The sequence below is a fragment of the Staurois parvus genome, unplaced genomic scaffold (assembly GCF_062004578.1).
Source record: "Staurois parvus isolate SC_StPar_1 unplaced genomic scaffold, SC_StPar_1.0 ptg000594l, whole genome shotgun sequence".
Taxonomy (NCBI): Eukaryota; Metazoa; Chordata; class Amphibia; order Anura; family Ranidae; genus Staurois; species Staurois parvus.
Genome location: NW_028318390.1, coordinates 838,783 through 864,097, shown reverse-complemented (window position 1 = coordinate 864,097; position 25,315 = coordinate 838,783). Strand labels below are relative to the sequence as shown.

The following is a 25,315-nucleotide window of genomic DNA, read 5'->3' as shown; positions in this document are numbered from 1 at the left end:
TGATAAATGAAATAAAAGACGAGCTGAAAAGACTAGTAAAAGGGGGAGCCTCGTGGATTGGAAGAATTAATTTAGTCAAGATGGTGATACTCCCAAAAGTTCTGTATAAGTTTCAGATGCTCCCGATATCTTTACCGGGAACTTTCTTTGTAATAATTAGAAAGATGATTACTACGTTCATATGGGCAAATAAGAGGCCTAGGATTAGTTATAAAGTGTTATGCAGAGTAAAAGCAAATGGAGGACTGGGGTTACTGAATATAAAGAAGTATTATACAGCTGTAATATTGTCACGGGTGATAGATTGTTTTTTTAATTCACAAGGGAAAAGTTGGGTAAAGATAGAAGGGTGTCAAGGTCTTACCTTTCCTCAGGGCTGTGCTGCGCCATGTGCTGGCATCCATCTTAGGTGTCTGCAAAGCATTGTGGGATCCTTTATGCTTTCAGTCCTCTGCGGCTCCTCCCCCAGGAGGTGGCGGCTTATCACATATCATATAAATATCCTCCTGCGCTCTTATGGTGAATAGTAAATAAAGCTAGGAAGCAGCCAGCATCTGTCCCACACCAAACAAAGGCAATATGAATAAAATGTAAAATTGATGCAGCGCTAAAAGAACAAAACACTAAAACCTAAATAACCAAATGGTAAATATAGGTATTAGTATAGATATTAACATGACCCAAATCCACCTAGGGATGAGCAGAAGACAGTGGCCCTTAATAGGCTAATAGTAGTGGTTAAGTGCAGGATAAAGTGTCCATAGTTCATATATCTACAGGGGTGCAGGTGAATCACAGCACACTTCAAAAACGTGATCCCGGGCAGTCTTGCTTAAATGGCCTCTCACCTCCACTCTATGACCCTACAGGGCCATAAAGCATAATGTAGATCACCACGGAATCCTCCAATTCAGGGACTCTTTTGGTAGATTGGCATCACATGAACAGGGATGGAATCCCTCCAGGCCAGTAGGTAAACAGAAAGCACTCTCCTCCGATGTCACAACCGCTCATATGCTCATAATTGTAGTAACTTTCCCGCGCTCCCTCCGACCTTCTGCACTCCGGGGCCACACAGCTCGGGAGAAGGTCGGAGGGAGCGCGGGAAAGTTACTACAATTATGAGCATATGAGCGGTTGTGACATCGGAGGAGAGTGCTTTCTGTTTACCTACTGGCCTGGAGGGATTCCATCCCTGTTCATGTGATGCCAATCTACCAAAAGAGTCCCTGAATTGGAGGATTCCGTGGTGATCTACATTATGCTTTATGGCTCTGTAGGGTCATAGAGTGGAGGTGAGAGGCCATTGCAGCAAGACTGCCCGGGATCACGTTTTTGAAGTGTGCTGTGATTCACCTGCACCCCTGTAGATATATGAACTATGGACACTTTATCCTGCACTTAACCACTACTATTAGCCTATTAAGGGCCACTGTCTTCTGCTCATCCCTAGGTGGATTTGGGTCATGTTAATATCTATACTAATACCTATATTTACCATTTGGTTATTTAGGTTTTAGTGTTTTGTTCTTTTAGCGCTGCATCAATTTTACATTTTAGGCTTATCACATATAAGTCTGCTGTTTGTAGCTGTCCATTGCATTCGTGTCCTGTCTCTTGCACAGCAACAAGCTACTGTTTAGCTACTCTTTGCTTTCCTGGATACCAACTCGGCTTTGGCTAAGACTCCTCCTGGCTTCTGACCCTGGCTCTGGCGACCATTCTTCCTGGCTCCTGATCCCGGCTCTGGTGACGATTCTTCCTAGCTCCTGATCCCGGCTCTGGCGACGAATCTTCCTGGCTCTTGATCCCGGCTTTGGCTACGATTTCTGCTGTTGGACTTGCATAGACTCTTGTCTTATTTTTATATTAATAAACCTACCTTTAATTGCACCTCCTTGTGTGTCTCGCTCCTCGCTCCCTGACACTACACGAATGCCATGAATCCTGACGGTGCAGGTACTCCCTCGCACCCTATGTTGGTTGCCAGACTTGATCAGCAGGATCTCTTGTTGGCTCAGTTCGCTCAGGCATTTCAAACGCTGCTTGCACGCACAGCGCACCTTGCTACTGGTGCTATGAGGCCAGTTGTCACTCCTGTGGTCGCTCCCGTTGTTGCTCTGGTTGTTGCGCCTACCTCCGCATCTGCTGCCGCACCTGCAGTGCCCAGAGGTATGACTGGTTCAGCCCCTCTTCCACAGCGCTTTGGGAGTGAGCCGAGTCAGTGTCGGAGTTTCCTTAACAAAGTGGGCATATATTTTGAATTGATACCCCACGCTTTTCCTACGGAGAGGTCAAAGGTGGGCTTCCTAATATCGCTGCACTCGGACAAGGCCTTGGCCTGGGCGAATCCCTTATGGGAGAGGAATGACCCAGTGATTCACGAGTTTTCCGGTTTTGTTGCCTCCTTCCGTACGGTATTTGATGTACCTGCTCGCTCCGCCTCTGCTGCTAAGCTGCTCATGTCCATGCATTAGGGTTCACGAACCGTTGCCGAGTATGCCATAGAATTTCGTACCCTGGCGGCAGAGGTGGGTTGGAACAATGAGGCTCTGGTGGCTGCTTTCTCTCATGGTCTCTCAGATGCGTTGAAGGACAAGATTGCAGCCAAAGAACTGCCTGTGGAGCTCGAAGCACTCATTTCCTTCCTTATCCTGATTGACTCCAGGCTCAGGGAGAGGCCTTCACTTAAGGAGCGTCTGCGGAGGCCTCCTAACCGATTGGCGCCTACGTTTTCTGTCCCACCCGTTCCTCCCTCTTCTCCCACGCCTCCTGGGGATGGCTTGTCTGACAGTGAGCCCATGCAGCTGGGGTTCGCTTGCCTTTCCGAGGGGGAGCGGGCCTCTTGGCGTCAGGAGGGTCGCTGCCTGTACTGTGGTGTCGGTGGGCATTTTCGGCAGTCCTGTCCGGTCCGTCCGGGAAACGCTCGCACCTGAAATCCTGTCGAGGGCAGATCTTGGGTGGAGTTTCCTCGTCCCTGGTTTCCTGCAAAGATAAACCGCTAATCACCGTTGTCCTCTCGTGGGCGGAAGGCTCAGTGACGGCCCAGGCATTGGTAGACTCTGGTGCTGGTGGGTTGTTTATGGACAGTTCGTTTGCTGCCCAGTACTCCATTCCTCTGCAGGCTCGAGTTACTCCATTGGTCCTCGAGGCGATAGATGGCAGGCCCCTGCAACCGCCGCAGGTTACCCACGAGACCCTGCCGGTTGAAGTTGCTATTGGGGCTGTTCACAGGGAGTTGGCCTGTTTCCAGGTAATTTCTTCCCCGCACTGCTCTGTGGTTTTAGGATATCCCTGGCTTCAGAAGCACAATCTGACCTTTGATTGGCGGTTGGCCGAGATTCTCTCGTGGTCTCCACAGTGTGGGGCCGGTTGCATCCGTGGACCTGTTAAGGTGCTGTGTGCCTCCTCAGACTCTGTGTTGCCTACTGACTATGGGGAGTACCTGGACGTGTTTGACAAGGTGCGCGCCGGTGCTCTGCCTCCTCATCGTCCATACGATTGTGTCATAGCCTTGCAACCCGCTGCTACTCCTCCGCGTGGCAGGGTGTATTCTCTTTCGGTTGCAGACAATCAGGCCATGGAGGAGTACATTGCGGAGGCGCTTTCCCAGGGGCACATTCGCAAGTCTACTTCTCCAGCAGGAGCTCGCTTTTTCTTAGTGAAAAAGAAGGGCGGTGAATTGAGGCCTTCCATTGATTTTAGGGGTCTCAATCGAATCACGATTAAGAACGCTTACCCAATTCCGTTGATTACCGAGTTGTTCGTCCGCCTCAAGGGAGCAACGGTCTTTACTAAACTCGACCTTAGGGCTGCGTACAACCTGGTACGGATCAAGGAGGGCGACGAGTGGAAGACCGCGTTCAACACCAGAACCGGCCACTATGAATCCCTGGTTATGCCCTTCGGGTTGTGTAACTCGCCCGCGGTCTTTCAGGAGTTCATTAATGATGTCTTTCGTGACTTGTTGCAGCAGTGCGTGGTGGTTTACTTGGATGACATCCTGGTTTACTCTGTGTCTATGGAGTCTCATATCCAGGATGTTAAGCAGGTGCTGGAACGGTTACGTGAGAATGAGCTTTTCTGTAAGCTCGAGAAGTGTGAATTTCACCGATCCCAGGTTGCCTTTTTGGGCTACATAATTTCCGCTGTGGGATTTTCCATGGACCCTCAGAAGGTTTCGGCGGTTCTGCAGTGGCCTCGTCCCAGTGGTCTTCGGTCCATTTAGCGCTTTTGGGATTCGCCAACTATTATCGGAAGTTTATCAGGAACTTCTCCACGCTGGCCAAACTTCTCTCAGATCTGACCAAGAAGGGCAGTAATCCCCACGAGTGGTCATCCGAGGCCATCTTAGCTTTCGAAGCTCTGAAATCCGCCTTCGGTTCGGCTCCGATACTGTCTCATCCCAATCCTGGGTTGCCTTTTGTCCTCGAGGTTGATGCATCTGAGACGGGAGTAGGCGCCCTCCTGTCTCAGCGTCAGTCGCCCGATGGACCCCTACTTCCCTGTGGGTTCTACTCCAGGAAGCTTTCCTCCGCAGAATGCAACTACCAGATTGGAGACAGGGAGTTGTTGGCCATTATTCAGGCTCTCAAGGAATGGAGGCACCTGCTTGAGGGTTCTGTGGTTCCGGTCCTCATTCTCACTGACCACAAGAACTTGACGTATCTCTCGGAGGCTAAGAGGTTGATGCCCCGTCAGGCCAGATGGGCTCTGTTCTTGTCGCATTTTAACTATGTGGTCTCCTATTTGCCTGGCTCCAAGAATGTCAGGGCTGATGCCTTGTCACGGCAATACTCTGAGCTGTCCAGGGAGGACTCTGAGCCGACCTCGGTCATACCTCCAGATCAGATCCTGGCTGCAATTCGTACCAGCCTGACTTCTCCCATTGGGGAGCAGATTTTGGCGGCTCAAACCAATGCTCCCTCTGAGAGACCGGCTGGTAGATGTTTCGTACCTGAGGGATTGCGTACCCGCTTGCTGCGTACCTACCATAATTCCAAGACTGCCGGTCATCCAGGGTGGAACCAGTTGTCCTTGGTCATTTCTCGTTTATTCTGGTGGCCATCTCTCCATTCCGACATCGCCTCATATGTAGCGGCATGTTCTGTCTGTGCCCAGAATAAATCTCCTCGGCATCTTTCATTGGGCCTTCTGCAACCTATTCCCAATGGGGAGCGTCCCTGGTCACACCTGGACATGGATGTTATTGTAGACCTACCTTCGTCTCGAGGCCATACGGTCATTCTTATGGTCATTGATCGTTTCTCCAAGATGTGCCATTGTGTTCCGTCCAAGAAATTGCCGAGAACTGGCTCGGGTTTTTCGCCAGGGAGATCTTTCGCTTGCATGGGTTATCTAAGGTGATTGTCTCGGACCGTGGGAGCCAGTTTGTGTTTAGGTTCTGGCGCCTTCTGCTCCCAGTTGGGTATCAAGCTCTCCTTCTCTTCGACCTACCACCCGCAGTCCAATGGGGCTGCGGAGCATTCCAACCAGGCCCTGGAACAATTCCTTCGCCGCTATATCTCAGACCATCAAGACAATTGGGTCGATCTCCTGCCATGAGCAGAGTTTGCGAGGAACTCGGCTGTCAACTCATCCTCCAGAATGTCTCCCTTCATGGCCAACTATGGGTTCCAACCCGCTGAGTTGTTCTCGCCACGGGACATTCCGGCTGTGGATAACCATCTTGCTGCCCTGCGTTCCTCGTGGGGGCAGATCCAGAGGTCCTTGAGCGACTCGGCTCAGCGCCAGAAGCTCCAGGCTGATCGTAGATAGTTGCCCGCTCCTTCATACCAGGTCGGAGATCGGGTGTGGTTGTTCACTCGTAACCTCAATCTTCGGGTGCCCGCACCAAAACTGGCTCCCCATTTTGTTGGTCCTTTCCGCATGCTCCACATGGTGAACCCGGTTGCCTATGCCCTTGCTCTTCCTCCTGGGATGCGTATCTCCAATGTCTTCCACATATCCCTGTTGAAGCCTCTGGTCTGTAATCGCTTTACTGCCTCTCTGCCTCGGCCTTGTCTTATCCGGGTTGACGGTCATGAGGAGTATGAGGTGAGCCGCATCCTGGACTCTCGGTTGGTCCACGGTCAGGTGCAGTTCCTGGTCCATTGGCGTGGTTATGGTCCCGAGGAGCGTTCCTGGGTTCAATCCGTGAATGTTCATGCTCCTGCCCTCCTCCGCACTTTTCATGCCCGCTTTCCCCAGAAGCCTTATGTTGAGCCGCGGAGGGGTCCTTGAGGAGGAGGTACTGTCAAGGTCTTACCTTTCCTCAGGGCTGTGCTGCTCCATGTGCTGGCATCCATCTTAGGTGTCTGCAAAGCATTGTGGGATCCTTTATGCTTTCAGTCCTCTGCAGCTCCTCCCCCAGGAGGTGGCGGCTTATCACATATAAGTCTGCTGTTTGTAGCTGTCCATTGCATTCATGTCCTGTCTCTTGCACAGCAACAAGCTACTGTTTAGCTACTCTTTGCTTTCCTGGATACCGACTCGGCTTTGGCTAAGACTCCTCCTGGCTTCTGACCCCGGCTCTGGCAACCATTCTTCCTGGCTCCTGATCCCAGCTCTGGTGACGATTCTTCCTAGCTCCTGATCCCGGCTCTGGTGACGATTCTTCCTGGCTCCTGATCCCGGCTCTGGCGACGATTCTTCCTGGCTCTTGATCCCGGCTTTGGCTACGATTTCTGCTGTTGGACTTGCATAGACTCTTGTCTTATTTTTTTATTAATAAACCTACCTTTAATTGCACCTCCTTGTGTGTCTGGCTCCTCGGTCCCTGACAAAGGGGAATTAAGTAAATCACAATTAGATAAAATGATTGGATACCTCACCTGTTTCGTACATTAGATGTAGAAACAAGTAAATTGACTAGGATAGTGTTGGATACATGGGACAGATTACACAATAAGGAAAGATGGTAATTTAATTCACTATTGATACCACTAGTATATGTTAAAATGTTAAAATAAATGGAAGATGGATAAAGGATAAAAACACACGCTTGAAAGATATTATAAAAGGGGGAGATTATGCACGTTTCAGAATTTAAAAAAGAATAAGGATTTGTTTGTTAGAATAGATGAATGGAAGTATAACCAGTTGTCTCATTTCGTTGCAAATTTACCACAACCATTTAGGGATGTAGGAGAAATGAACCCGTTTGAAAAACTAATGAATGCTGAATTAAGCCCAAAACACATCACCTCTAGGATATATAAAATCCTTGTGGACTTTGATGATGTAGAGCCCCCTGGATATAAGTAAATGGGAAAGGGAACTAGGAATAAAAATCAACCCTCAGCAAAGGGAAGGTATTTTTAACTTAACACATGCGCACAGTAGAGATGAACTACAAATGCTTGGCGAGATGGTATTTAACACCCAGTATAACCCATAAGCAGCAAGGGGAAAGCTCCCCATGGTGCTGGAGAGGATGTGAAGAAAAGGGCAATATTGAGCACATCTGGTGGAGTTGCCCAAGGACACAAGTTTATTGGAGGGAAATAGCGTATTATATCAAGGAAATATGTAGGGTAGATATTCAATGGGACCCACTGAAATGCTTATTCTACTATTCTGAGTCCATGGCGGAAGCAAATAGGAATAAAGTATTGTACCATTTAATCAGTGCAGCAAGGGGTTTGATACCAAAATTTTGGTTCGTGGGAGAGGTTCCGAGGGGGGTGGATTGGATAGATAGAGTGGAAGGCATTTTCAGAATGGAAGAACTGAGAAGTTTAGAGGAGGATAAGATGGGAATATTTAAAAGAATATGGAGTGTTTGGTTAAATTTTAAAACTGCAGAATCTTATACAGAACTAGTTAAAGTAAAGGAGGTAGCCTAAGAAATCACGATGAGATTGCTCGGAATAACAAGTTATGGATAAATGGATACAGTTGGAGAAAGATAAGACAATGATGGGGGGATGGGTGGGGGGTGGTAGATGGAGGGGTTATAGAATGTATTTATTCATTTAGGGGAGAAAAGAAAAAAGTATATTTTGGAAGATGGAATGTTTTAATGTTGTTTGTATAAGTATGAAATAGAAAGTTGAAAAAAAAGAATAGCGGAGGGTAGACGAAAAATGATTTACAAGTTAACACACGGTAATGTGAGCATGAAAGAGGTAGAGATGAACTATAAATGTTTGGCGAAGTGGTATATGACACCAAATATAGTACACAAACAAAATAGGGACCACCTTTATGTTGGAGGGGTTGTGGGGAACAGGGCAAAGTAGGTTCCATTTGGTGGGAGTGTCACAAAATTCAAAAATATTGGGAAGAAGTAAATCACTTGATACAAGAAATAACTGGGATATTAAAGGAACCAGGGGTATGTCTCTTTCATGGAACAGAGTTAACGGTCGAAAGGTATAAAAATTCTGGGTTATTGCACTATATTAATGCAGCAAAGGGTTTGATTATTAAATTCTGGATGGAACAGGAAGCACCAAGAATATCGGACTGGATTAAAAATGTAGATCAGATATACAGGATGGAAGAACTATACCACGTAGATGAGGATAAAATGGAGTGTTTTCGTGAGAAATGGAAAAAAGTGGGAGGAGTTTAAGAAGGTTAAATTAATTGAAAGTGTATAGGAAAGAAGAGTACATGAAAACCCTAGGATTCCAAAAGAGAGAGAAATGATGCTGAGAACAGGGGCGGATGGTATGGAGTGGGATAGGGAGGGGGGAAGGGGGAGTTTGTATTTTTTGTATGTTGGGTGAAAATAATTTAATAAGTTATATTGAAATTTTAATTGATGGAAGAGATGAAATGTAAAACTTAATAAAATATTAATAAAAAAAAAAAATTAGTGATCCCTATAGAGAACTTGGTGTAGTGTTATTCACTTTCAGGTCATTACAAAGGACAAGGAGGCATGCTTTATATCTGGAAGAAAAGAGATGTAACCTTCGCATACAGAAAGGTTTCTTCACAGTAAGAGCTGTGAAATTGTGCAATAGACTCCCTCAAGAACGAGTTTTGGCAAGCTTGTTTTAAAAAGAAGCTGCATGCATTCCTAAATGCACAAAATACAACTATATACAGTACCAAAATTTAGAGGTAATAACACCAGGTTTAGTTGGACTGTCTGCTTGCCTCATGGAGGACTAGGAAGGATTTTTTTCCCCCACTGGAATGAATTGGATCAGTAATGCCCTGGTCCAGATCTGGGAGGAAATACCCCAGGACACCACCCATCATCTCATTAGGAGCCCAACGTTGTCAGGCATGCATATAAGCACGTGGGGGCCATACAAACTACTGAGTACCATTTTGAGTTGCTGCAATGAAATTTCAGCAAAATGGCCTAGTCTACTGCATCATTTTTTCACTTTGATTTCTGGAGTGTCTTTGAATTCAATCCTCTGGAGGTTGATAATTTTCATTTCCATCAAACGATGGGGCATCCTTGCGTTCCTAACATAATACCCAGTCCATATCAGTATAGATATGCAGCATGATATTTTTCCCCATTGAGATGCTCTTTTAATTTTTTTGAGCAGTATTTTTTTTTCGGTGGTAGTGGTGATTTAGTGTTGAAAATTATTAGTATCCCCCAGTTTTGACACTGATATCCTACAGCCTAACCTAGTACACACGATCAGAAATCACATGAAAAATATCGCTTTATAAGCGATTGTACTCTAATCTGATCGTTAGTACACAGCTTCCGCCTGAAATTATTTGAAGGGACAAGTACAAAAAAGTTTCTTGTTTAATCAGTGCAGTTTTACTCCAAAAATACAATACAGTACATTACATCACTACATCACAAGAATTTTTGTAACTTTAGTCATTTTTGAGATGAGAATAGAATGCAAAAAAAAACCAGATGATCATTCCTACAGTCAGGTCATAAATATTAGGACATTGACACATTTCTAACATTTTTGGCTCTATACACCACCACAAAGGATTTGAAATGAAACAAACAAGATGTGCTTTAACTGGAGACTGTCAGCTTTAATTTGAGGGTATTTACATCCAAATCAGGTGAACGGTGTAGGAATTACAACAGTTTGTATATGTACCTCCCACTTGTTAAGGGACCAAAAGTAATGGGACAGAATAATAATCATAAATCAAACTTTCACTTTTTAATACTTGGTTGCAAATCCTTTGCAGTCAATTACAGCCTGAAGTCTGGAAGGCATAGACATCACCAGACGCTGGGTTTCATCCCTGGTGATGTTCTGCCAGGCCTCTACTGCAACTTTCTTCAGTTCCTGCTTGTTCTTGGGGCATTTTCCCTTCAGTTTTGTCTTCAGCAAGTGAAATGCATGCTCAATCGGATTCAGGTCAGGTGATTGACTTGGTCATTGCATAACATTCCACTTCTTTCCCTTAAAAAACTCTTTGGTTGCTTTTGCAGTATGCTGTGGGTCATTGTCCATCTGCACTATGAAGCGGCGTCCAATGAGTTCTAAAGCATTTGGCTGAATATCAGCAGATAATATTGCCCGAAACACTTCAGAATTCATCCTGCTGCTTTTGTCAGCAGTCACATCATCAATAAATACAAGAGAACCAGTTCCATTGTCAGCCATACATGCCCACGCCATGACACTACCACCACCATGCTTCACTGATAAGGTGGTATGCTTAGGATCATGAGCAGTTCCTTTCCTTCTCCGTACTCTTCTCTTCCCATCACTCTGGTACAAGTTGATCTTGGTCTCATCTGTCCATAGGATGTTGTTCCAGAACTGTGAAGTCTTTTTAGATGTCGTCTGGCAAACTCTAACCTGGCCTTCCTGTTTTTGAGGCTCACCAATGGTTTACATCTTGTGCTGAACCCTCTGTATTCACTCTGGTGAAGTCTTCTCTTCATTGTTGACTTTGACACACATACACCTACCTCCTAGAGAGTGTTCTTGATCTGGCCAACTGTTCTGAAGGGTGTTTTCTTCACCAGGGAAAGAATTCTTTGGTCATCCACCACAGTTGTTTTCCGTGGTCTTCCGGGTCTTTTCGTGTTGCTGAGCTCACCGGTGCATTCCTTCTTTTTAAGAATGTTCCAAACAGTTGTTTTGGCCACGCCTAATGTTTTTGCTATCTCTCTGATGGGTTTGTTTTGTTTTTTCAGCCTAATGATGGCTTGCTTCACTGATAGTGACAGCTCATTGGATCTCATCTTGAGAGTTGACAGCAACAGATTCCAAATGCAAATAGCACACTTGGAATGAACTCTGGACCTTTTATCTGCTCATTGTAACTGGGATAATGAGGGAATAACACACACCTGGCCATGGAACAGCTGAGAAGCCAATTGTCCCATTACTTTTGGTCCCTTAACAAGTGGGAAGCACATCTTGTTTGTTTCATTTCAAATCCATTGTGGTGGTGTATAGAGCCAAAAATGTTAGAATTGTGTCGATGTCCCAATATTTATGGACCTGACTGTATACTCTCACTATGTGTACGGGGCTTAAGGAAAGAGCTGAGAAGAGGAAGAAGAGAAGAGAGAGCTGTATTGAGTCCACACCCATCTAAGCTGTAGTTTTAAAGCAGAACTCCAGGCAAAAACTTCTTTACACAGATATACTGCTGCTTTCATATCTTCCGAGAATATGTGATCAGTCTTCTGTTTGACTCTGTAGTTTCTGAGAAATAGCATGTACATTTTTTAAATCCTGGGGTTAATCCCCTGTGTCTTCCTGTGTGTAAGACCAGTGGATGCTGTTCCTTACTTTCCCCCAGCCACTGGTCTTGGCACATCTCTCCTGTAGTTCTCATGTCAGCAGCAGTGATGCAATTCCTGCTAGCTGCAGTGGGCGGAGCAGTCTGAGACTCCCAGTTTGAACTGCCCACAGAGGCACAGTGCCCCTCTTCCCATCCAATAGTAACAGCTGTCAGCAAGCCTGGAGCTGAAAGCTTTTAACTCCACACAAGTCTGACAACAAAACAGGGAGGTTGGGGTAAAAGATTTCACTGGGGATTCAGAAGGCACTGTGACAGCCCAGCAGGAGGACAGACATCAGTCATCACTATTACCTGTGCTGATCCTAGGACACACAGGTAGAGATAAGGAATTTTTTGTGAACTCTGTATAAGCAGAGGACAAGGGGGGAAGGGGGCTGAGCAGCAACACAGACTTAACCCCATAGCTGCTGGGGATAGAGCTGCGTCTAACAGTTAACCCCTCAGTGGCCAGACAACTTTATATTGTACTACTAAAAGCACCCACTGATTAACTTAACAGTCTGGCAATTGAGGGGTTAATTGTTAGCCACAGGCTCAGCTTCCTCCCTGGCAGCAATAGGGTGATGGAACATGTGTGCAGAGAGAGTACAGTGATGGAACATGTGTGCAGAGGAGGTAAAGCGATGGAACATGTGTGCAAAGGGGGTAAACCGATGGAACATGTGTGCAGAGAGAGTACAGAGATGGAACATGTGTGCAGACAGAGTACAGCAATGGAACGTGTGCAGGGAGAGTAGAATGGTTGGAACATGTGTGCAGAGAGAATACAAGGATGAAACGTGTGCAGAGTACAGGGATGTAATATGTGCAGAGGGGATACAGATTGGAACATGTGTGCAGAGAGAGTATGGGAATTGAAAATGTGTGCAGAGAGAGTACAGGGATGGAGCATGTGTGCAGAGAGAGTACAGGAATGGAACATGTGTGCAGAGAGAGTACAGCAATAGAACATGTGTGCAGAGAGAGTACAGCGATGGAACATATGTGCAGAGAGTACAGTGATGGAACATGTGTGCAGAGAGTACAGGAATGGAACATGTGTGCAGAGAGAGTACAGGAATTGAAAATGTGTGCAGAGAGAGTACAGGAATGGAATGTGTGCAGAGAGAGTACAGGGATGGAACCTGTGCAGAGAGAGTACAGGGATGGAACCTGTGCAGAGAGAGTACAGGGATGGAACCTGTGCAGAGAGAGTGCAGAGATGGAACATGTGTGCAGAGAGAGTACAACGATGGAATGTGTGCAGAGAGAGTACAGGAATGGAACATGTGTGCAGAGGGAGTACAGGGATAGAACGTGTGCAGAGAGAGTGCAGAGACTGAACATGTGCTCAGAGAAAGTACAACGATGGAATGTGTGCAGAGTGAGTACAGGGATGGAATGTGTGCAGAGGGGATACCGCAATGGAAAATATGTGCAGAGAGTGTACAGGAATAGAAAAGGTGTGCAGAGAGAGTACAGGGATGGAACATGTGTGCAGAGGGGGTACAGCGATGGAACATGTGTGCAGAAGAGGTACAGGAATGGAACATGTGTGCAGAGAGAGTATAACGATGTAATATGTGTGCAGAGAGAATACAGCGAGAAAACGTGTGCAGGGAGAGTAGGTTGGTTGGAACATGTGTGCAGGGAGAGTAGAAGGGATGGAACATGTGTGCAGGGAGAGTACAGGGATGGAACATGTGTGCAGAGAGAATATAAGGATGGAACATGTGTGCAGAGTGAGTACAGGGATGTAACGTGCGCACAGGGAATACAGGTTGGAACATGTGTGCAGAGAGAGTACAGGAATTGAAAATTTGTGCAGAGAGAGTGCAGAGATGGGACATGTATGAAGAGAAAGTGTAACGATAGAACATGTGTGCAGAGAGAGTACAGTGATGGAACATGTGTGCAGAGAGAGTACAGGAATGTAACATGTGTGCAGAGAGAGTACAGGAATGTAACGTGTGCAGAGAGAGTACAGGAATGGAACATGTGCAGAGAGAGTATAACAATGGAACATATGTGCAGAGAGAATACAGGGATGGAACATGTGTGTAGAGAGAGTACAGGGATGGAACGTGTGCTGAGGGGATGCCGGAATGGATTGTGTGCAGAGAGTATACAGGAATAGAAAAGGTGTGTAGAGAGAGTACAGGGATGGAACATGTGTGCAGAGAGAGTACAGCAATGGAACATTTGTGCAGAGAGAATACAGGGATAAAACATGTGTGCAGAGAGAGTACAGGGATAGAACATGTGTGCAGAGAGAGTACAATGATAGAACATGTGTGCAGAGTGAGTACAGAGATGGAACATGTGTGCAGAGAGAGTGCAGAGATGGGACATGTGTGCAGAGAGAGCACAGCGATGGAACATGTGTGAAGAGTGAGTACAGGGACGAAACATATGCGCAGAGAGAGCACAGAGATAGAACATGTGTGCAGAGAGAGCACAGCAATGGAACGTGTGCAGAGAGTGTACAGGAATAGAAAAGGTGTGCAGAGAGAGTACAGGGATGGAACATGTGTGCAGAGAGAGAGCAGAGATGGGACATGTGTGCAGAGAGAGCAGAGCGATGGAACATGTGTGAAGAGTGAGTACAGGGATGAAACATATGTGCAGAGAGAGCACAGAGATAGAACATGTGTGCAGAGAGAGCACAGCAATGGAACGTGGGCAGAGAGTGTACAGGAATAGAAAAGATGTGCAGGGAGAGTACAGGGATGGAACGTGTGCAGAGAGAGTACAGTAATGGAACATTTGTGCAGAGAGATTACAAGAATGGAACATGTGTGCAGAGAGAGTACAGGAATGGAACATGTGTGCAGAGAGAGTACAGGGATGGAACATGTGTGCAGAGAGAGTACAGCGATGGAACATTTGTGCAGAGAAAATACAGGGATGGAACATGTGTAGAGAGAGAGTATAGCGATGGAACATGTGTGCAGAGAGAGTACAGCGATGGAACTTTTGTGCAGAGAGAGTACAGCGATGGAACATTTGTGCAGAGAGATTACAGGAATGGAATATGTGTGCAGAGAGAGTACAGGGATGGAACATGTGTGCAGAGAGAGTACAGCGATGGAACATTTGTTCAGAGAGAATACAGGGATGGAACATGTGTAGAGATATAGTATAGCGATGGAACATGTGTGCAGAGAGTGTACAGTGATGGAACTTTTGTGCAGAGAGAGTACAGCAATGGAACATTTGTGCAGAGAGAGTACAGCAATGGAACATTGGTCCAGAGAGAGTACAGCGATTAAACATATGTGTAGAGTGAGTGAAGCAATGGGACACGTGTGCAGAGAGAGTACAACGATAGAACATGTATGCAGAGTGAGTACAGGGATGGAACATGTGTGCAGAGAGAGTGCAGAGATGGGACGTGTGCAGAGAGAGCGCAGAGATGGGACATGTGTTCAGAGAGAGTGCAATGATGGAACATGTGTGCAGAGTGAGTACAGGGATGGACCATGTGCATAGTGAGTACAGGGATGGAACGTGTGCAAAGTGAGTACAGGGATGAAACGTGTGCAGAGGGGATACAGGTATGGAACATGTGTGCAGAAAGATTACAGGAATAGAAAATGTGTGCAGAAAGAGCAGAGGGATGGAACATGTGTGCAGAGAGAGTACAGCAGTGGAGCATGTGTGCAGACAGAGTACAGCAATGGAACATACATGTAGAGAGAGTACAGGAATGGAACATGTGTGCAGAGGGGATACAGGATTGAAACGTGTGCAGAGAGAGAGTACAGAAATATAAAATGTGTGCAGAGAGAGTACAGAAATATAAAATGTGTGCAGGAAGAGTACAGCGATAGAACATTTGTGCAGAGAGAGTACAGCAATGGAACATGTGTGCAGAGAAAGTAAATCCTGTTGGGTAAAATGTTGAAAAGAACTGCTTTAAAATTTATAAGTGATATAGCATAGAACAGCTGCCTCTGTTAGGCATCTGAAGTGAAGGTCATGCTGACCCTGCCAATTTATACCATGCTACCATGCATCAACTCATGCAAACAATATTTAGTTACCACAACTGCTGGTACCTAGAACAGAGTTTAGCGACCCCATTGAAGGGATACTTCCTGTTTCTGTGACCCCACTGGAGGGAGACTTCTAATGTCCTGTCCCTGTGACACCTCTGAAGGGAGTCTTGCCCTCACATTCTGACCCTGTGACCCTACTGGAGGGAGACTTCTTCCTGTTTCTGTGACCCTACTGGAGGGAGACTTCCCCTCACTTCCTGTCCCTGTGACACCACTGTAGGGATACTTCCCCTAACTTTCTGACCATGTAACCCCACTGGAGGGACATTTTCTATTTCTGTGACCCCGCAGGTGGGAGACTTCCCCTCACTTCCTGACCTTGTAACCCCACTGAAGGGAGACTTCCTGTTTCTGCGACCCCATTGTAGGGAGACGTCCCCTCACTTCTTGTCCCTGTGACCTCACAAGAGGAAGGCTTCCTGTTTCTGTGACTTCACTGGAGGGAGATTTCCTGTTTCTGTGACCCAACTGGAGGGAGACTTCCCCTCACTTTGTGACCCCACTGGAGGAAGACTTCCACTCACTTCCTGTCCCTGTAACACCATTGGAGGGAGATTTCCTGTTTCTGTGATCCCATTGGAGGGAGACTTATCCTCACTCCCTGTCCCTGTGACATCACTGTAGGGACACTTCCCCTAACTGAGACACTTCATGTTTCTGTGACCCCACAGGAAGGAGACTCCCCCTCACTCCCTGACCCTGTGACCCCACTGGAGGGAGATTTCCTATTTCTGTGACCCCACTGGAGGGAAAGTCTTGTTCCTGTGACCCCACTATAGAGTGCCTTCCTGTTTCTGTGACCCCCTTTGAGGGGAATTCCCCTTTCTGTGACCCCACTGGAGGGAGACTTCCTGTTTCTGTGACCCTACTGGAGGGAGACGTTCTGTTTCTGTGACCCCACTGGAGGGAGACTTCCCCTGAATTCCTGACCCTGGTACAGGAACAGCCATAACAACATTTTCAGAGGTTCAATGCTTTCCTTGCTGTACTATAAATGTTTTCTTGTCTTTGACTTGATGTGATATGTTTCATGTCATTTCCTGTAGTATGGCTATAGTCTCTGATCAATTAGTTTATCTCCTGTTATGGCTGTAGGGGGGAGAGATTGCATGTGAAGATAGCAGCCACAGCCAGTAACAGAAAACCTAGAGGAGGGAGAATTAAATATTTAATTAAAGTAGACTACATACAATGAACTAAACATTTTACACACACATGCTTGTAAGATTGTCACCTAACTGTCCTGTTGTGCAATGCTGAGCAGTGTGGTTGGAGAATGAGGGGGCATTATTTATGTTAATGTGGGAGAGTATACATTCAACAGGTAGAGGCCTAGTGTACCCACATTCAATGTAATTCCCAGAGGTTGATGGGAACTGTAGTTTCCTTTTACTGTAGAGAGAGAGGAGAGGATATGATGCAATCCCTGCTATTACACCTCCTCCTTGGCAGAGCACCTGCTGTTATCATTTGAATCACAATGAAGACTTCCTGAAAATTCAGTTAGACTTTTCTCTTCAATGGTAAGGAATTTCACAAATGTATTAACCATTTAGTGTTTTGTGTAGGGGTTGTACTAATGGGTGATTTTTTGCTTATCCTGGAGTTCTTCTTTAAGTCTTGCCAGCCCTCTTTCATTAAATAAAACCAAAAGTCCACAAACAGTTGCCCACACAGGTGGTTTTCACCAGCAATCCAAGTAATGAAAAATAACAAGTCACCTGGCTCTCTGTTCAGCAGCACCGCTGCTCTTATCACTGGTCCATCAGACTCTCTCACTTAGCTCTCCTGGCTTTCTGGGCCACCCATGGCAAGTCCAAATACTAAGAATTTTGAGTGTCAGTATTCAGGGGAAAGTAGCCCACAGACTTCACAGATTGGAATTAAAAAAAAAACTAATCACAAACTATAGGAGATGCTTACCTGGTCCATTTGGCTCAGGGGTGGCCCACCTACCCTGTTTGCATGCTTTGTAGATTGCTTAAAAAAGGTTGAATTTTTTTTTAATGCAGAAAAGATAATCATTATTAACATTTGTAAGACATAGCACTGTACAACGTTGATCCCGAGAGTATCCAATTGCCTCTGGGGACCAGGAAGGAATTTCTTCCAGTTGGAGCAAATTGGGCTATGTTTTTAAGGGATGTTCTCCTTCTGGATTATCTGCTGATTTAGGGTTCTGAGGATGAAGGGTTTTAATTTATTTTTCAACCTGGCTCATTATGTAACTATGAATGATTTTGGAAAATGTCTTTACAAAGATATTTCTTACCGGTCTTTAAAGAAGAATAATTCTCCTCTAATTTGTGAAATGCCATCAAACACAATGTCACTGGTGCACAGATCTGGGGTTACAGGACCTTCTGTGGGATAAGGATCAGGTCCTGGTCTTGGTTCCTTTCCTTCTCCCCTTCCTGAAAGATACATGTAAAAAAAGCATAAAAATAAGATACATACGAGAAATACAAAAACTATTTGTTACTAGACTGTGAGACTGTACCACATTCTGTGACTCTAGTGAATGCCCTGGATATTTCAGTCAACTATAAAAACCACAGGGCATGGCCTAGCCAACATGGAGTGATATAGTAATATGAATGATCTCTGTGTGGGGACACCTATGGTAAAAGTGGTGCTGGCATTGCATGCACCTTCTTCCCTCACCACATGTCTGAGGAAAGTGATAAGAGGCCCCCCTGAGAATTATAGTAGGAACATGCCTAATTCTGCTGCCCAGTCTGCTGTCATATCTTACCCTGTGATTTGGAAGAAGGAGGAAGGTAGCCGATGCCTAGGAGGTGCCTAGACTACTGAGACTCATGCCAGACTATACATGTACAGCTGCAGAGGCAACTTTAAAGTATACGCCAGGCCTTGGTGGGTGCAGTTTCAGCAGCAATAACAAAGGACAAAGAGCCAGTGTCAGGAACAAGATAAATACCTCCACTGAAATGATCGTCTGAAGCTGAAGTTATCCCTCCCATTAAGCCATAGGACAAAATCTGGCACCAAAAGGCTCCCTTTCAACCATGCTCTATTCAACCAAATTTTACTTGGGAAAGAGAGAAGAGGAGAGTGGAATTAATGCCTTATAAAGGAACAGCAGGCCACACAAGAGGAGATTAATAAATGTGGAGAAAACATTTGCATTTTTTTACAATATAATCTTGTGGCTCCATTAATGATCCAAGTTTTACTCACCTAACAGTATAATAAAGCATACTAAAAAAGGTTTGTGGTTTAAGATGCATATTCCCCTATGCCCTATCAGCCCAGGGGGTGTAGATTTACTTACTCAGATCCTCTCCTATACCACTGGTGGGTTGGTGATTGCTACCAGGCCTGTCAGCTGGGCTGCTCCTTCCCTACCATACAGCTGGTCCTCGCTCTGGGGGCCAGTGAGTTCTGAGCTTTCCTCCTTTCCAGCTCCAGGCCTGCAGGTAGGCTCCATCACACTGGGCCTCCTTGCAGCCTCCTGCCTTCAGCCTTACATCTTCCTCACTATCTTCCATTCACACTCTTCTGCCACTAAGAAGGCTCCAACACTTTTAAGGGTGCCCAGCCCCTTGTCAAGCCTTCTGTTGTGGACTGGCTAGGACCCCTCTAGAGTGCAAGCCAGTCACTCCTCAGATCCACCCACTGTCTCTAGACCTTCCTCCAAAGCTCTAGAGCAGGTAGGAAATTCCAGAGGGGCTGGCCTGCAGAGCTTCTCAGCTCCTGAGCACAATTTGACCCCATGACTATCACACCAAGGCTGCTACTCAGCCCTCCTATTTATCAATTGAACACTAGCTCCCCCTAGCTAGCTAGGAGGGCATTACAGTAGGAATACAATGTGATTTGATATCTGAAGTAAGGATGAGCTTTGGGTTGGGGTCAAGCATGGGTTCACAGCGAACCTAACCTGTCTGAGGTGAACTAATACAACCATTTGTTGCCATGGAAACTACCAATAATGCACTACCAGGCCTCTTCACTTAGATATTAAAATTGCCAATACTGTGGGCTTTGTTATGTGCCAACTAGTCACTAAAAAAGGCATGTTTTCCAGAAGCCATAGTGTGCTTGAGATAAGAGAAGCATAGGAAGTGCTGTTGACAAAATCCATAGGTGTCAAGGTCCTACCTTTCCTCAGACCTTGTGCTGCTCCATGTGCTGGCATCCATCTTAGGGGTCTGCAAAGCATTGTGGGATCCTTTATACTTTCAGCCCTCTGCAGCTCCTCCCCCAGGAGGTGGCGGCTTATCACATATAAGTCTGCTGTTTGTGGCTGTCCATTGCATTCGTGTCCTGTCTGTTGAACAACAGCAAGCTCCTGTTTAGCTACTCATTGCTTTTCTGGATACCGACTCGGCTTTGGCTAAGACTCCTCATGGCTCCTGATCCCGGCTCTGGCGACCATTCTTCCTGGCTCCTGATCCCGGCTCTGGCGACGATTCTTCCTGGCTCTTGACCCCGGCTTTGGCTACGATTTCCGCTGTTGGACTTGCATAGACTCTTGTCTTATTTTTATATTAATAAACCTACCTTTAATTGCACCTCCTTGTGTGTCTCGCTCCTCGCTCCCTGACACTACATGAATGCCATGAATCCTGATGGTGCAGGTAGGCCCCCGCTCCCTATGTTGGTTGCCAGATTTGATCAGCAGGATCTCTTATTGGCTCAGTTCGCTCAGGCGTTGCAGACACTGCTTGCACGCACAGCGCACCTTGCTCCTGGTGCTATTAGGCCGGTTGTCACTCCTGTGGTCGCTCCCGTTGTTGCTCCGGTTGTTGCGCCTACCTCCGCATCTGCTGCCGCACCTGCGGTGCCCAGAGGTATGACTGGTTTAGCCCCCCTTCCACAGCGCTTTGGGGGTGAACCGAGTCAGTGTCGGGGTTTCCTTAACCAAGTGAGCATATATTTTGAATTGGTACCACACGCTTTTCCTACTGAGAGGTCAAAGGTGGGCTTCCTAATCTCGCTGCTCTCGAACAAGGCCTTGGTCTGGGCAAATCCCTTATGGGAAAACAATAACCCTGTGATTCACGAGTTTGCCGGTTTTGTTACCTCCTTCCGTACGGTATTTGATGTGCCTGCTCGCTCTGCCTCTGCTGCTAAGCTGCTCATGTCCATGCATCAGAGTTCACAAATCGTTGCCGAGTACGCCATAGAATTTCGTACCCTGGCGGCAGAGGTGGGTTGGAACAATGAGGCTCTGGTGGTTGCTTTCTCTCATGGTCTCTCAGATGCATTGAAGGACGAGATTGCAGCCAAAGAACTGCCTGTGGAGCTCGAAGCACTCATTTCCTTCCTAATCCTGATTGACACCAGGCTCAGGGAGAGGCCTTCACTTAAGAAGCGTCTGCGGAGACCTCCTAACTGATTGGCGCCTATGTTTTCTGTCCCACCCATTCCTCCCTCTCCTCCCACGCCTCCTGGGGATGGCTTGTCTGGTGGTGAGCTCTTGCAGCTGGGGTTTGCTCACCTTTCCAAGGGGGAGTGGGCCTCTCGGCGTCGGGAGGGTCGCTGCCTGTACTGTGGTCTCGGTGGGCATTTTCGGCAGTCCTGTCCGGTCCGTCCGGGAAACGCTCGCACCTGAGATCCTGTCGGGGGCAGATCTTGGGTGGAGTTTCCTCGTCTCCGGTTTCCCACAAAGATAAACCGCTAATCACTATTGTCCTCTCTTGGGCGGAAGGCTCGTGACGGCCCAGGCGTTGGCAGACTCTGGTGCTGGCGGGTTGTTTATCGACAGTTCGTTTGCTGCCCAGTACTCCATTCCTCTGCAGGGTCGAGTTACCCCATTGGTCCTCGAGGTGATAGATGGCAGGCCCCTGCAACCGCCGCAGTTTACCCACAAGACCCTGCCGGTGGAAGTAGCTATTGGGGCTGTTCACAGGGAGTTGGCCTGTTTCCAGGTAATTTCTTCCCCGCACTGCTCCGTGGTTTTGGGATATCCCTGGCTTCAGAAGCACAATCTGACATTTGACTGGCGGTCAGCCGAGATTCTCTCGTGGTCTCCACAGTGTGGGGCCGGTTGCATCCGTGGACCTGTTAAGGTGTTTTGTGCCTCCTCGGACTCTGTGTTGCCCACTGACTATGGGGAGTACCTGGACGTGTTTGACAAGGTGCGCGCCGGTGCTCTGCCTCCTCATCGTCCATACGATTGTGCCATTACCTTACAACCCGGTGCCACTCCTCCACGTGGCAGGGTGTATCCTCTTTCAGTTGAGGAGAATCAGGCCACGGAGGAGTACGTTGTGGATGCGCTTTCCCGGCGGCACATTCGCAAGTCTACTTCTTCAGCAGGAGCTGGCTTTTTCTTCATGAAAAAGAAGGGCGGTGAATTGAGGCCTTGCATTGATTATAGGGGTCTCAATCGAATCACGATTAAGAATGCTTACCCAATTCCGTTCATATCCGAGTTGTTCAACTGCCTCAAGGGAGCAACGGTCTTTACTAAACTCGACCTTAGGGCTTCATATAACCTCGTACGGATCAAGGAGGGCGACGAGTTGAAGACCACGTTCAACACCAGAACCGGCCACTATGTATCCCTGGTTATGTCCTTCGGGTTGTGTAACGCGCCCGCAGTCTTTCAGGAGTGCATTAATGATGTCTTTCGTGACTTGTTGCAGCAGTGCGTGGTGGTTTACTTGGACGACATCCTGGTTTACTCTGCGTCCATGGAGTCTGATATCCAGGATGTTAAGCGAGTGCTGCAACGATTACGTGAGAACGAGCTTTTCTGTAAGCTCGAGAAGTGTGAATTTCACCGATCCCAGGTTGCCTTTTTGGGCTACATAATTTCCGCTGTGGGATTTTCCATGGACCCTCAGAAGGTTTCGGCGGTTCTGCAGTGGCCTCGTCCCAGTGGTCTTCGGTCCATTCAGCGCTTTTGGGATTCGCCAACTATTATCGGAAGTTTATCAGGAACTTCTCCACGCTGGCCAAACCTCTCTCAGATCTGACCAAGAAGGGCAGTAATCCCCACGAGTGGTCATCCAAGGCCATCTTAACTTTCGAAAATCTGAAATTCGGCTCCAATACTGTCTCATCCCAATCCTGGATTCCTTTTCGTCCTCGAGGTTGATGCATCTGAGATGGGAGTAGGCGCCCTCCTGTCTCAGCGTCGGTCGCCCGATGAACCTCTACTTCCCTGTGGGTTCTACTCCAGGAAGCTTCCCTCTGCAGAATGCAACTACCAGATTGGAGACAGGGAGTTGTTGGTCATTATTCAGGCTCTCAAGGAATAGAGGCACCTGCTCGAGGGTTCTGTGGTTCCGGTTCTCATTCTCACTGACCACAAGAACCTGACGTATCTTTCGGAAGCTAAGAGGTTGATGACCCATCAGGCCAGATGGGCTCTGTTCTTCTCGCGTTTTAACTATGTGGTCTTCTATTTGCCTGGCTCCAAGAATGTCAGGGCAGATGCCTTGTCGCGGCTATACTCCGAGCTGTCCAGGGAGGACTCTGAGCCGACCTCGGTCATACCTCCAGATCAGATCCTGGCTACCATTCGTATCAGCCTGACTTCTTCCCTTGGGGAGCAGATTTTGGCGGCTCAAACCGATGCTCCCTCTGAGCGACCAGCTGGTAGATGTTTCGTACCTGAGGGATTGCGCATCCGCTTGCTGCGTACCTACCATAATTCCAAGACCGCCGGTCATCCAGGGAGGAACCAGTTGTCCTCAGTCATTTCTCGTTTATTCTGGTGGCCGTCTCTCCGTTCCGACTTCTCCTCATATGTAGCGGCATGTTCTGTCTGTGCCCAGAATAAATCTCCTCTGCATCTTCCATTGGGCCTTCTGCAACCCATTCCCAATGGGGAGCGTCCCTGGTCACACCTGGGCATGGATTTTATTGCAGACCTCCCTGCATCTCGAGGCCATACGGTCATTCTTATGGTCATTGATCATTTCTCCAAGATGTGCCATTGTACTCTGTTCAAGAAATTGCCGAGAACTGGCTACGGTTTTCGCCAGGGAGATCTTTCGCTTGCATGGGTTACCTAAGGTGATTGTCTCAGACCGTGGGAGCCAGTTTGTGTCCAGGTTCTGGCACGCCTTCTGCTCTCAGTTGGGTATCAAGCTCTCCTTCTCTTCGGCCTACCACCCGCAGTCCAATGGGGCTGCGGAGCGTTCCAACTAGGCCCTGGAACAATTCCTTCGCCGCTATATCTCAGACCATCAAGACAATTGGGTCGATCTCCTGCCATGGGCAGAGTTTGCGAGGAACTCGGCTGTCAACTCATCCTCCGGGATGTCTCCCTTCATGGCCAACTATGGGTTCCAACCCGCTGTATTGCCTGAGTTGTTCTCGCCACAGGACATTCCGGCTGTGGATAACCATCTTGCTGCCCTGCGTTCCTCGTGGGGCAGATCCAGAGGTCCTTGAGGGAGTCGGCTCAGCGCCAGAAGCTCCAGGCTGATCGTAGACGGTTGCCCGCTCCTTCATACCAGGTCGGAGATCGGGTGTGGTTGTTCACTCGTAACCTCAATCTTCAGGTGCCCGCACCGAAACTGGCTCCCCGTTTTGTTGGTCCTTTCCGCATCCTCCGCAGGGTGAACCCGGTTGCCTATGCCCTTGCTCTTCCTCCTGGGATGCGTATCTCCAATGTCTTCCACGTATCCCTGTTGAAGCCTCTGGTCTGTAATTGCTTTACTGCCTCTCCGCCTTGGCCTCGTCCTATCCGGGTCAACGATCATGGGGAGTATGAGGTGAGCCGCATCCTGGACTCTCGGTTGGTCTGCGGTCGGGTGCAGTTCCTGGTCCATTGGCGTGGTTATGGTCCCAAAGAGCATTCCTGGGTTCCTTCCACGGATGTTCATGCTCCTGCCCTCCTCCGCGCTTTCCACAGAAGCCTTATGTTGAGCCGCGGAGTGGGAGGGGCCCTTGAGGAGGAGGTACTGTCAAGGTCCTACCTTTCCTCAGACCTTGTGCTGCTAAATGTGCTGGCATTTATCTTAGGTGTCTGCAAAGCATTGTGGGATCCTTTATGCTTTCAGTCCTCTGCAGCTCCTCCCCCAGGAGGTGACGGCTTATCACATATAAGTCTGCTGTTTGTGGCTGTCCATTGCATTCGTGTCCTGTCTGTTGAACAACAGCAAGCTCCTGTTTAGCTACTCATTGCTTTCCTGGATACCGACTCGGCTTTGGCTAAGACTCCTCCTGGCTTCTGACCCCGGCTCTGGCGACCATTCTTCCTGGCTCCTGATCCCGGTTCTGGCGACGATTCTTCCTGGCTCCTGATCCTGGCTCTGGCGATGATTCTTCCTGGCTCTTGATCCCGGCTTTGGCTACGATCTCCGCTGTTGGACTTGCATAGACTCTTGTCTTATTTTTATAATAATAAACCTACCTTTAATTGCACCTCCTTGTGTGTCTGGCTCCTCGCTCCCTGACAATAGGGACTGATTAGTGTAGAGCTTGTAGGCACTGATTTCTTAATGTAGATGTAAACCCTTACTGAATGTTCTTTGGGAAAAAAGATGCTGTTTATCTTGGGGAATTTAGGGGGAGGATTGTTACATGTTAATGCTGTCAATATGTGTCCTTCAACCTTTCCACATGCTTTG

At 47.5% G+C, this 25,315-nt stretch overlaps 1 protein-coding gene across 1 annotated transcript in view; it reads right to left on the bottom strand.

Annotated features, from left to right (window-relative positions):
* MMP2 (matrix metallopeptidase 2) overlaps nucleotides 1–25,315 on the bottom strand; it is a 354,681-nt gene that overhangs the window by 134,268 nt on the left and 195,098 nt on the right. The window contains exon 9 of the mRNA XM_089692555.1: nucleotides 18,031–18,172. Coding sequence (XP_089548681.1) covers nucleotides 18,031–18,172 — 142 coding nt within the window. The remainder of the gene's footprint in view (nucleotides 1–18,030; nucleotides 18,173–25,315) is intronic.